The sequence below is a fragment of the Diadema antillarum genome, unplaced genomic scaffold (assembly GCF_040938485.1).
Source record: "Diadema antillarum isolate AM-2024a unplaced genomic scaffold, OU_Dant_1.0 scf00000066, whole genome shotgun sequence".
In the NCBI taxonomy this organism is placed as follows: Eukaryota; Metazoa; Echinodermata; class Echinoidea; order Diadematoida; family Diadematidae; genus Diadema; species Diadema antillarum.
Genome location: NW_027270955.1, coordinates 632,414 through 645,554, shown reverse-complemented (window position 1 = coordinate 645,554; position 13,141 = coordinate 632,414). Strand labels below are relative to the sequence as shown.

Below are 13,141 nucleotides of genomic sequence, written 5' to 3'. Positions count from 1 at the left end.
GGTCTCCCCTATGTAGAAATCATGGCAATCCTCCTGGGAACATCGGATGCCATAGACCACGTTTCTCTGCTTTTCTTTGGCGACTCGGTCCTTGACGTGAACTAATCTCTGCCTATGTTGTGGGGCTTGAAGGCAGTAGTGATGTCCTGTTTCTGAAACAGCCTTTTGATCTTGTCCGACAGATCATGCACGTACGGGATAGTGATGGTGACTTTCCGTCCCTGTACACCGTGGGTTCTCCGTGTGTTCTTGCTTGGTTGTTTCGGGGTGTCGGCTTTAGAGAAGGCCCAGTCTGGATATCCACATCCAGCTAAGGCGTTTTTGATGTTGGCCTTTTCCTTTTCAACCTCAGATGGACTGTGAACTATGGTGTCTGCTCTGTGGAAGAGGGTCCTGATGACTGCAAGTTTGTGAACCAAGGGGTGATGTGACTGGAAATTAAGATACTGGTCCTTATGGGTAGGTTTCCTGTACACTGAAGTGGACAGGGTACCATCTGAATCGACGTGGACCTCAACATCTAGGAATGCCAGATGTCCATCCTTGCATGTTTCTTGTGTAAAGGAAATGTGCGTGTCCAAGGAGTTGATGTGACTAAAGAAAGACGCACTCTCTTCTTCATGGAGGATGACAAAAGTGTCATCCACGTATAACGGAGCCAGATACGTGGTTTGTGTCCAGAGTAGGTACTCAGTGCTGTGGTCTCAAACTCTTGCATGTAAATGTTAGCTACTATGGGAGAAACTGGTGAACCCATAGCACATCCATGTTGTTGTATGTAGTGCTTGCCGTTGAAGGAGAAATAGGTTGTACTTAAAAAAAAAAACCCTAACGCTTCAACAATCTGATCTACGGAAAGTGAAGTACGATCCTTCCAGCTGTCATCCCGACTAAGACATGTCTTAACCACCTTTACTGCTTCTGATGAGGGAATCGATGTAAATAGAGCACTTACATCATACTAAGCTTTCGTTATCTGCTAATTTGAGGTGTGAAATCTTCTCAACGAAGTCTTGGCTGTTTTTCACGTGGTGAGGCTACTTTCCTACTAAGGGACTTAGAATGTTGGCAACGTGTTTGGCGAGGCTGTAAGTCACAGAGCCAATGCAGCTTACAATGGGTCTCACTGGAATGGGATCAGGTTTATGTACCTTTGGCAAGCCATAAAATCCTGGTACTGTAGGTTCTGTAGGTGGAGTCAAGAACTGTTTTTGTCTGTCGCTGAAACCACCTTCCTTGTGGATCTTGTTAATGACACCAGTTACTGTCTTCCTATATCCATTGGTAGGGTTGTAACCTATGCTCTTATAGGTCTTCTTATCGTCCAACAAATCTAGACATTTGTCAGTGTACTTGTCCTTGTCAAGTACAACCACACACCTCCCTTTATCTGCTGGTACAATAACACTGGTTTTATCCCCTGCTAACTCTTCCAAAGCACGTCGTTCTTTCCCTGTGATGTTCGGTTTCGGTAATTCAGAGTGACATAATACCAATAACACCAATGAAGTGATTATTCTGGATAGAGAATCCAAGTGGTTTGAGAGGGGCGTCAAGGAAGCCATCTGGGAACGTGTGGAGACACTTACACTTAACAAGAGAGGAGGTCTCCGCTTCAATTTATCGCACGCGTGGGACCGGGCCGTTCGAAAAATCCTAAGCCGTCTTTCGCGCGCTGGACAAGGTCCAGTGCGCTCTGCACAATCTCGCACTATTTAAGGGCCATTCCATCATCGGGAGCTTCATTCGCCCGAAGAAGCCAATTGATAATTGGCGAAACGTCGCAGCAATGAGTTTATTTCCAATTTCTTGATTCAACTAATTTTTGATCTTGTACTTCGACTGGTTGAATGAGAAGAATTTACATCAGTCTTTACAAAGAGAGGGTTTCGTAAGAAGTTTAAAAAAATCTTGGACAAGACTATCAACCAGACTACGAATTTACAAACTGTCTACCAACTGTCTACGAACGCTGGTTTCGTATGGCCTTCTTAAGAAGATCTTACGAAATTGTCTAAAAATCGTTCGTACGGCGTTCGTAGCAGTTCTTAATGGCATTTGTGACCGAGCCATGAATCATGGATTCAAATCGGAAAAGGAAAACGAGTGAAGATTTGTATAAAGTCGAATGAGAAACTTGTCACGTCATATCACTATGATAACCTCATCTCAATTGCATTTTTGGCCATGACTGATATCACTCTTCAGGCAAAGTAAAGGAAGCACACTATACTCCGTCAAACAATTTTTCCATTTAAAAATGGTATTTCTATTCCGACTTTTTGATAATACATACTTTTAACTTCTGCTAATGAGAGGAGCGGAAAATTATGTGCACGAGCGAAATGAATACGAAATATGTGAATGACTTATTTCTGGCGTGGGCAAGGTCACGTAAGGTAATGTTTTATACACTTGGAAATCAGTTGTTAGATATACCACAGTAAACATGGTAAAGAACACATGAAGTTGAATGTGTGCAGCAAAGTATCGCAAAGAAATAATCTAAAAAGTAGACATTGACTTAATTGCATTCAGCTTTTCAAGAAGGGGTTCAAAAAGATAAATTCAGATTATTTGCAGGTTTTTTTTCAGATATCAAGTCATGAGGTGATGAATTTCTATCAAGGTAACCAACAACATTAACTCTTTTTATTCTGTCATGGTGTATCTAAATTCAGAAAGTATTATTATTTACATCAGAATGTTTGTAGAACACGTTATTGTACTATTTATATCATTTTCATCCCTATCCAATTGCCGACGTGGATTTCCAGAGGTCTACAAGGTCAATGGCATTCTCCCTGCTCTATGCGTGAGCTACGAAACACGTGACAATGTCTGAGTACGAAAACGGACGCTGAGAAGAGAGAGAAGACAGAAAGAAACTACAAACATAGAAAAGCTGATAGCTCGCGAGTCATCTCTTCAAGGTTAACATGCTTTGAATTTTCACGTCTGAATAAAGAACACTGGTTTTAATGTAATCAAGGTATTTTCAACCATATGTAGATATTGGACGGGAATAAATAGAACAGGAATTGTTCTGCACTTGATTTCAAACTTACGAGTTATTGAAAAAGAGTAATTCCATTGTTTCCGTGGAGCTGTGAGGATGGTTGTTGTGACAACACAAGCAAAACGCCCCGAGTGATTGCCATATTTATAGCTGACATTTTCTATCACCAGCGATGAGTTGTCCTCTTTCAGTATATGCGCACCAACTTCACTGACTCCGCGGGATTGCGCCACTGGTGGTGGGATACTAGTTAGACTTTCATCCATTCGGAACCACTGGATCGATATGATATCTGACCATGCTGGTAGCTCAATCGTAGGCCTAGGCACACAGGGTATGGTCTCCTTGCTGCCTTCTATGAGTTCGATTCGATCGCATGAGAGGACCGCTATTGTTAAGTTTGAGAAGAAAAAGGAGAAAATAAAAGAGGAAAAGTGTTGGAATGTCCACCTTTCATTTTCTTTTATAAAAATCGATCGGATACTTGCCTGTACTCCTCTGTTTCTTTAGCATAGGATTCAATCTAGTAATTCGTTTTTATTGCTGGAAAAGGGTTATCAATGATACTAATATATTAACATACAAAATCAAGTACACTCGTGAAACCCGCTTGGCCTAATGAAAAACAACAAACATTAAATGAAACTCTTTTATGAATACAGGAACATTCGTGTGAGCATACTATTCATTTAGACGAATTATTTTCCGGACGTGCCAAGGAACAGTGTCAAAAAGATACCAGAAGCTGACGATTAGATTACATAGATATATACTGCAGTATGTGATTTGTGAAATACGAGCACAGCGGAGGAATCAATTTTACGAGCAAGGTAGTATACGTGAACAGATATAAGCTAATCACATGACATGCAATTAAACGCACTATTTTTGCATTGCACAGCTGACGCCAGCAGTTCCTATTCATTCCCGTATTCAGGCTCATATTCAACTCGTGTTTTTTTCACGACTCTTTCAGATAGGCCCTGTATATTCATTTCATTTTCAAGAACAATACAACGCAAAGGCAAAAAAAGGACAAAATGATAATAAGTTGGGATTCATATCAAGCATCATTCTCCTTGAAATGTTAAGATTCAAAAGACATCTCAGACGATTAGATGATAGATTGATATTGATTTCGAGTTCAATACGCTGGCATGCACCACCAGCTTTACAGCGTTATGATAGGGTGTAAACTACGTCTACTACCCACAAATAACTTCTTAATGCAACGCTTTTACATCAATGCACTTTATCCTTACATCATGAATGTGTTCACATTTAATTCAGAAATACACACTTATACGGGCCGTCACATGGGGAAAAAGAGTCTATATTGAAGATTGTGACTTTTTGTGAAAATTTCAATATGTAGTTAATTCTGGGCGCTCTTTACATTGGTGACATCGGCTTGTCACAAAACGCTTCGGTGGTTTTTTTTTTCGTTTTTTTTTTTTAAAATAGATATTTCGTCCTCTCGTAAAGTTTTAGGTAAGATTTTATGGTAAAACGGTCTTTAGAATGAGATAAATGATCGGTGCTATCGGTGATGTCTTACACGGCAAAAGGGGCTATTATTGACTTAGACCGTTTTACTAGAGAAATCGTCCCATCGCACATCGGAGTTTTATGGTAAAGGCGTCTAACAATCCAAGATAGACCCTTATTACCGTAAAATATCGGTCACCGTAAAGGCCGTGTCACACTCCTTTGAGGGCGAGCCTTGCGTGCGATTTGCGAAGAACATGTTTTTTTTCTTTGCTACCCGGAGGTCCCCGTAGATGACCCTCACATAACAGTACCTATAGCACGTATCTCACCCGGAGTTACCCGGAGTTTGCGCACGCAGGTCCTATTTACCCGCAGCCATAAAAGACCCTGTCACACCTTTCCGGGTAAGCTACGCAGGCTTGTTGCATGTAGGGATTTTCTAGCATACGCTGGGACAATTTCTGTGGGCGGATAAGGATTTGGGCGAGTTTTGCTGGACGCGTTTTACGTAAATTCTACTTAACCAGTTTTGTACGGGAACCTGGTGGCCTGCGTATTAAGTCTATGGGTATTTCAGAATTGAGTATGGAATGGGTTAATATTGCGGATATCGTGGTTGACCTCAGCGTGACAGGCGCGTGGGGGTTGACAACTCAGTGAAGGAATTCCTCTGAAGGAATGGCAGAAGTCCCAAAGAATGTCAATAGGGAGCTTTAGATTTTTGCGACGGGGACGTTCAAAGGAAAAAAAAAGAAGATGTTCTGAGCATGCGCATAAGCGCGCGTAAAGTCGATGAATATTTAGCTCGAGTTTTTCTGGGCTATTTTCACGTTCGCAGAGTTTGCAACGTAGAGAACTACTTCATGAACAGATCATTATGGAGGGGCCATTTTATTTTTTATACGTTGCGTCCCAGCGTAATCTAAAGCTACTTTTCAGCAGGACGCAGGGGAGAGAACGTCCAGCGCAAGCGTCGTCTCAAACGTCCGTGCGTCAAAATCTAAAGCTCCTTATCATCTTTGCCGCGTACGGGGACTGCGAAGTACCTGCGTGGGAGTTGCCTGCGAGGTGCTGCCGTTAAGGGCCTCATGCTGGCTTTCTGCGTGGATCTCTGCAGGCAGGCAATCCTCGCGACTCTCCCGGATAAAGTTTTGGTCATACTCAAAACTTGGCTGCGGGTAAATTGGACTTGCGTGCGCACCTCCGGGCAACCACGGGTGAGATACACGCAAAGTGCTATCAAGTGCGGACCAACTGCGGAGAGCTCCGGGTACCAAATTTGTTTCCCCGCAAGTCAACCCGCCAAACTTCGCCGGATACGGCATGACAAGGCCTTGAGCACGCTCAAGACTTGTTCCGAGCGAGTCACGCAGAGGTGCACGCTGAACACCAGAAGGGGACCCTTACCAGCAGCACCTCACATGCAACTCCAACGCAGCTCCACTTCGCAGTGATATTTTGATATTAATGTGACTAACAAAAGATATGGCTATTGAACATGCAAGTTATGCTGAGTAGAGGGAAAGGTGCATTCCAATGTCTTTCGTTTAACAATTCAGTACTTTAGCAATGATTGAAAGATGAGGTCATCTGAGGAATATTGGCGTGGAGGAAGTTTTTGTGGGCGTTCCCAAGTAATCTGAAGAATAAAAACCAAACAAATATATGTGACCGTGCATCACAAAACGAACAAAAAGTCGCAGGCACTGATTTTGTGTGAGGACTGAAAAAAGGTGAGAAGGGTCAATTTGGTCAATCTTGACTTTTTTATATTTTCTGAAAGAGCAAGTCTTCTTCTACATTATGCTAAAATTTGGTATCATGTTTTTAGCAGTTTATCTCGAACACTTTTTTTTAAATAGTGTGATTAGGGGTGTCGTTAGAGTTCCCCTTTCATTTCTTAAAAAAAAAAAACCCTGTACACACTCTTCACTTTCAACTCTAACAACTTTAGAAGGAATGGTGCTACTGCTTTGAAAGTTGACATTTATCATGGACAGAATGTGTTTATACAACGTGCTCAATGTCATCTTAATCTGATAATCCCTTCATTGTGGTTAAACCGGTGGTTTTCATTTTTTTTTTGTCCCATTCATTGCACAGGTAGCACGGCTTGGTGAAAATGAAACGCTTGAATAGACCCTGTGCTGCAGAGCCTCTTTTCTCAGTTCACTCTTTTCTGGATTGTGTGCTTTCTTTCCAATATTTAGATAGGTTAGGAGGGTCCATTTGATTTGAGTTATACATCATTTTAAAGCTTGAAGTCTGTTCTTTCAGGATCTGCTCTTAACAAAAAATCCATGTCTGGCGACTTTTTTGTTTTTGTTTTGTAGTGCAGGGTCACATATATGAAATGTTTCTAGATATTCGTTTCATCGCAATAGTGATGTCGAGGGTATCATAAATCAACACAAATCAACATGCATTTGGATTTCAGGGGCCCTTTAAGGCTTTTATCTCGAAAGGGTGCGGCGCCAAGTGGAGCCTGAGCAGAGCGCTCAAATCACCCGTTCGAGACAAGCCCCCCCCCCCCCCCCCCCCCCCGCCCCTCGTTTGTCTCGGAGTATGTTCGTTCATGGACCTATCGAGTTAGGTCCACGGTTCGATGAACGTACTTGAGACAAGGGGGGGGGGGCTTTAGTCTCGAATGTGCGTGTTAGCTAGTCTTGGAGACCAGCCTTTTGGTCACATCATATCCATCCACCACTTTTCCACTTTGTATTTATTGTTATTATTTTTTTCAACGTTACTTATTTATTTTCTGGAAAATGTGCATTTGACGTGCCTTGAAAGCGCTAAAACAATTGTTTGGCGGGACAGTTCAAATTTTGCCCGGCAATTTTGATAGGTGGATTAATAAACTACGCGCGCGTCTGCTATAGCGTAGCCTAGTTTCTGTCCAAATTTAGTTTGCCTTTATTTCTCCCGATTTCTCCAATTTGTTGCAGACGCCCGAAAATCCGCGTTTTGTCGTGTGAAAGCGCTTACCCTGTAAGCCCGATATGCCACAAGGGTGATTTTGTCGTGTTGATGTCAATTTATGGATGTTATGATGTGGAGGACGAAGTTTAATGTTAAGCTGATGTAATGGTGTGTAATGTTAAGCTAATGTAATGATGTGTACATAGGCCGTGAGGGGAAAAGAAGTGACATTTACATGCATATGACTGTTCTTCTTTCGTTTGACAACAGTTAAGACATGATAGTAATTTGCTATTCAAGTGTTCGGATGGGTTTGGCAGGCAGGACTAGTGTCTGTGAAGGGTTGGTGTAACATTAGGCTCACATCTGTATGACATCAAAGTGATTGTTTAAACGCTTGATGTACGTTATTAAAATGCTAAGGGGAATGATAAGTAAAACATTGTGTCAATATCCATGTGACGTTTATATGAATGGTTGGTCCGCCATGTCACAACATAACTATATGTAGAAATTAATTGTCTACACAGTGTTCAAAAATCCATTCCCCCCCCCCAACAAGAACAGTGGTGTTTTGATGTGCTCGTCACTTAATTCAAACCATGCATTTAAGGTTATTTGGATGATTTTCTCCTTCGTAGTCATTAGTAGAGATGTCATTGAGAAATTTAATTGAAATGTATTTCCCGTGAAGTTTTGATGAGGTAACAAAACTGTTGTCACTGAGGTTGTTTGTAAGATATTTGGAGTGATTACTACATGTAAAGAGGGTGGATTTAAAATGGAATGCATGTATATGAATTTAGAATGTGATATTTTGCATATAATGTAGGCTACTTTCTTTTCTATTCTGTTGTATAGGAGGTCGCTGGAAATGTCATAGATCTCCTGATTTTCTTGATCGCTTACAATTTGTTGAAAATGAGAATGATACCTTCCTCAAGTAAGTTTTCCTCAAACAGTTACCAATCATATTTTCTTGTTTTTCAGGGTATTTTTTTATAGGAACAAGTTATCTTTTAGGGTGCACACAGACCTGTAGATTCATCTATTTCAGCGTTTGAAGTGCTGTTGTATCTCAGCTCATTTCAAAAGTTGTTGATTTCTACAGCCTGGATGAATTAGGATGCATGCAGAAAATACACATTTGGTTGAGAAAAACATAGCACTAATAATATGCTGAAGTAGTCATATGAGCAGTTGAATTGGCAGAAAGGGATTGAAAAAACGTCTTAATTTGGTCGCAACTGGTCAAAGTGGTCGCATGTCATATAATGACTAGGAAATCACCTGATTTCAACGTCTTTTTGAAACGTTTTTGTGACGTCATGTTAGGGACATCCTATGATGACGTAACCTTTACGTCAGTTTTCCGACATAAAAATGTTATTACCAAATAGTGAAATATAAATGACGAAAAATTTACGTCCATTTTGTGACGTATTTTACGCCATATTAACAACGTATTAATGACGTAAAATCTACGTTGCTTTGCAACGTATTCATCACGTCATTTAAATGATGTTTTAATGACGTAATATTCACTTTGCTTTGCAACGCTTTTATGACGTCATATTATGACGTCATAAGAGCGACGTATTAATAACCTTATAATTACGTCAGTTTTGCTACGCACTTATGACGTCATATAATGAACGTATTATAGACGTAAAATCTAAGTCAATTTGCGACATTGCTGTTGTCAGAATGATAACAATTTTAAGTCAGTGCTGTGAGAAAAACGTCGTACACTGTCGACGATAAGACTTTTTTTGCTCAAATGGAAGACATAAAAAAGACGTCATATCTAGACTTTAGAAAGACGTAATAACTGTCGACTGTTTGACGTAAATAAGCAAAGAAAATAGATGCCGTTTAGATGTTTCAAACTGACGTTAGAATGTTGTATTTCTTCTCAAGTGGAAGACATCTAAAAGACGTCATATTTGTGACGTCTTTCTGACGTATTTGTTGTGATACAAAGACGTCATTAAGACGTGTAAATTACTTATTGAAAGACAAGACCTGACGTCAAGAAAGTCTTTTGGACGAAAATAAACAAAGGAAATGGACGTCATGTAAACGTGTTAAACTGACGTCAATTTCTTGTCGTATTTTTGGCCAAATGGAAGTTGTCCAAACGAAGTCATGAGTGGTCATTGGTATGGAGTCATCATGTCGTGTAATAACGTCATCAGCACGTCGTTTACACATCAATTCATGGCTTTGTAACGTATATTGGTGAAGAAAATAAGAAAGACGTTTTTAAAACGCTTTTTTTCACAAAAATTAACAAAGGAAATGAAAGTGATTTTGACGTCATTTTTAGGTCATGACCGCTGAGTTAATTGGTATTTTTCATTTTAAAGGGTGGGTACAGTTCTGGTCGAGGTGAGGATTTAGCTTTTAACGTTTTGTGAGATATTCAGAAACCACTCCATGAGATGTCAAAAAGCATGCAATTCTAAAGGGTATCAAAAGTTTGTTTGGTGAAAATCGGTTTTGAAATGGCTGAGATATCCAAAAACAAGGTGAAACAAAGAGATCCTAATAAAGTTGTGGCCTGTCGCCTTTTATTATCATCACTCTTTTTTATATCTCAGCCATTTCAAAACCAATTTTCATCAAATAAACGTTGAATCCTTCTTAAAATTACACACTCTTTCATATTTCATGAGAGGTTTCTCATTGTCTCACTTAGAAATGTTCAAAACATGAATCCCTTACCTCAACCAGTACTGTACAGTCCCTTTAAGATCTAATAAAGCTGTGAGCAACTCAAGGTACGACCATGATACGAATCTAACCTACCCTATACACGTGTACTCCAAATCTTTACAGTCACTGCCAGTTTGCAGCACTGGTGATATAGTAGTAGACATTCGTTGAGTTTGTACCACTGGATTGTCTTCAAACCAGACCATCGCGGTATATCAGGCGAACAAGGTATGACCTCCTTACCTTCTATTGTTCTATAAGTTCGATTTGTTCACACGAGAGAACTGCTATTGTTTGATAAGAAAATGGAGAAAATTTAGAAAAAAGAAAAACTGGTGTGATATAAAACCATGATGCTCTATTGATCTTCAGTCATCGTTCTCTTGATACAAAATTCAGACAAGTCAATTCACCTTAATTACTGAGAAATGACGATGGTTATCGATGATACAATCAGCACATCCGTTTTTATCACCTTCCTGCTTTTGGCAAAATCAAACACACTAGTACAACGACACTCCGCCTCAATACCGAATGTAACATATCCATGAATGTGCAAACGTGCGAGCATGAAGTTCATGTAGACGATTTATACTTACCGGAGGTACCAAGGAGCAATAAAAAGAAGGCGCCAACAGCTGGATTAAGTGACATTTTACAGTCTACAGCTTAGCAGATTTTCAAGAAATACACGCAATTTCAGTTGTAAAATGTGAGCACATCTACAAGCAGTTTTTCGCAAGGAATAACCTGAAGTCACCAACACCCTGTACACGTCACAGGAAGATCACACTGCTGATGTTCTACCCAGATTACCATGACAAGGTTCCTCAAGGTCTATAAGATCTCTCTACACTATTTCATGTTGAACAATTGTTATACAGATGTGAGTTAGCTGGGAAGTCGAATTTTGTTCTCTATTCCCATTAGATATTGGCTGAACTGAGAAAACGTGATGGGATGGATCGTCAACCACGAACAAAGGGTCCTTTTTCGCCCACGCATCCCCCCCCCTTTACATACTTGCTATTGTTATCCACTGGGATAACATTTTGGAGGGGGAAAAAAGGAATTCAATACATTCAATACAAAATAATAGAACGATTCTGACATTTACATATGAATTCTTCGAGATAGAGCTCCGTATTAGAGATTTTAATAAATTTGATTTGCGACGCAAATTAATAGCATTCTTTGTTGATCCGGGTAAATCATGTGTCGGAAAACTCTGCTGTGTATGCTGCGGGCTTAGGAAAAATACAGTGTAGTGCTAAAATGGCTAACATACGAAAACTGCGGTCTATAAATGCGTCTATCCTATAGTACATGATTTTCCATGTACCGTGAAGGTTGTAATTTTTTTTTGATGTCTCGAAAAGACATAATGTTTTAAACCTCAAGAAACTTAGTCTGTGGACTTGTAAGGGTCCCCTTTCGCACTAAACCATGTCTTATTGAACATGCTTCGTTCCCGTCATACACTAAAGCCCGGTATTAACAGTCTTTCACACGAGAGATACGGCGACAACCTTTTTTTTTAGTCTGCACGGTCCACGCAAAATATTGTCCCGACGTCGTGTGCGTCGTCGCGGTAGCTAATGCCAAACTCTTTCCTAGATAGTTTGGGCTCTGGAGGTAACATTCCAATTCAAACTCAAAACGCATGCGCAATAGTCCAGACAAAATGACACACCCTAAGCCGACCATGCAGTGTATTAACCACACCTCCTTTGCACTTGAACGGGTAGGGTGTTACGGAAACCTATTCGTCGGAGGTTTTCGGTGTGTGTGACTCTGGTAAGATGGTACCCCTCGTTATCTCCCGTGGTTTTATTGCCCGAGGGGTGGAATTTGGTTCTCCTGGCGTTGTCGGGTAAATTCTTGAACGGCACTTGACATTAAATTGTTTGTTTGTTCATCACGTAATATCCATGCACTTACTGTGCAGTGTTGAACTGTGTCAGTAGATCGACCTGTTTACTAACAACAAGTTTCGTACAGGACGTTTCACTTCAATGCCACTCTGTTTCGTTTTTGGAAATATACAGGTTACTAATCCATACATGATTATTTCTTAAATTCACACATCTTTACATTCATTTCACGTCCTCTCTTTCCACATCGTTAATTTTGTTCAGTCTAAAAGCGAATATTTCCAATATATATATATATATATATATATATATATATATATATATATATAGTTGAGACAATGTAGATAACAGAAGATGTCGCATGAAACCGGCAGAGTTGTGAGGCTTTCGACCGTGGTCTTCCTCAGCTTTAATATCTGTTTGTGAAACGAAATATATGTTTTTGACCATAACAAATCTGAAGTCATAAACACAATATATTAAATATAAGTTGAGCATGAGTTAATAGTTACATGACATACTTGGGAATATTTTTTGGAACTTTGCAACACATTCAACAATGTATAACTGTAAATGAGTGTATAGTGAGTATATGTAGCATACAAACATATCATACAATAAAAATTATCAAACATATATCATAAATAAACTAAATAATATAATTACCTGCTAAGCAGATGTTTGAGTTGCCTGGATGTCTTGTGGCTGTCTTGTGGCGGGATGTGAGTGATCATGTGATATTGGGGGTATATATATATATATATATATATATATACACTCAGCCAAAAAAGAAAGTAAACACTTTTTAGAGATCATATTTTTCATAGAAGATTTTGATGAAAATCAATTTATGATATACCATATAAAGGGCAATCTAATTGGCTATCAAGTTAATAGGTTCATACAAAAGGAAATTTTACGCATAAGTGAACACATTCATTTTTGCCCGCCAAGACACAAAAGTAAAAATTGCAAAATTTGACAAGTTGTCTTTCATTTGGCAATGTCCTTCAAGAAAACAATGACAACAAAAAGCCAGTTTAACACAATGAGAGACATTAATGAAATAGCATAAACAAGTTTTTGTTCTCTTTATTTCTTTATAACCTCAAACAAA

At 39.6% G+C, this 13,141-nt stretch overlaps 1 protein-coding gene across 1 annotated transcript; it reads right to left on the bottom strand.

The window, feature by feature from the left end:
• Positions 1-101: 101 nt before the first annotated feature.
• Positions 102-1,565, bottom strand: LOC139716492 (uncharacterized). The gene is made up of 2 exons (XM_071628033.1): positions 1,058-1,565; positions 102-553 (listed from the first exon to the last, which is right to left on the bottom strand). The coding sequence occupies exons 1-2, from the start codon at positions 1,563-1,565 to the stop codon at positions 102-104; spliced, it is 960 nt and encodes a 319-aa protein (XP_071484134.1).
• Positions 1,566-13,141: the final 11,576 nt, after the last annotated feature.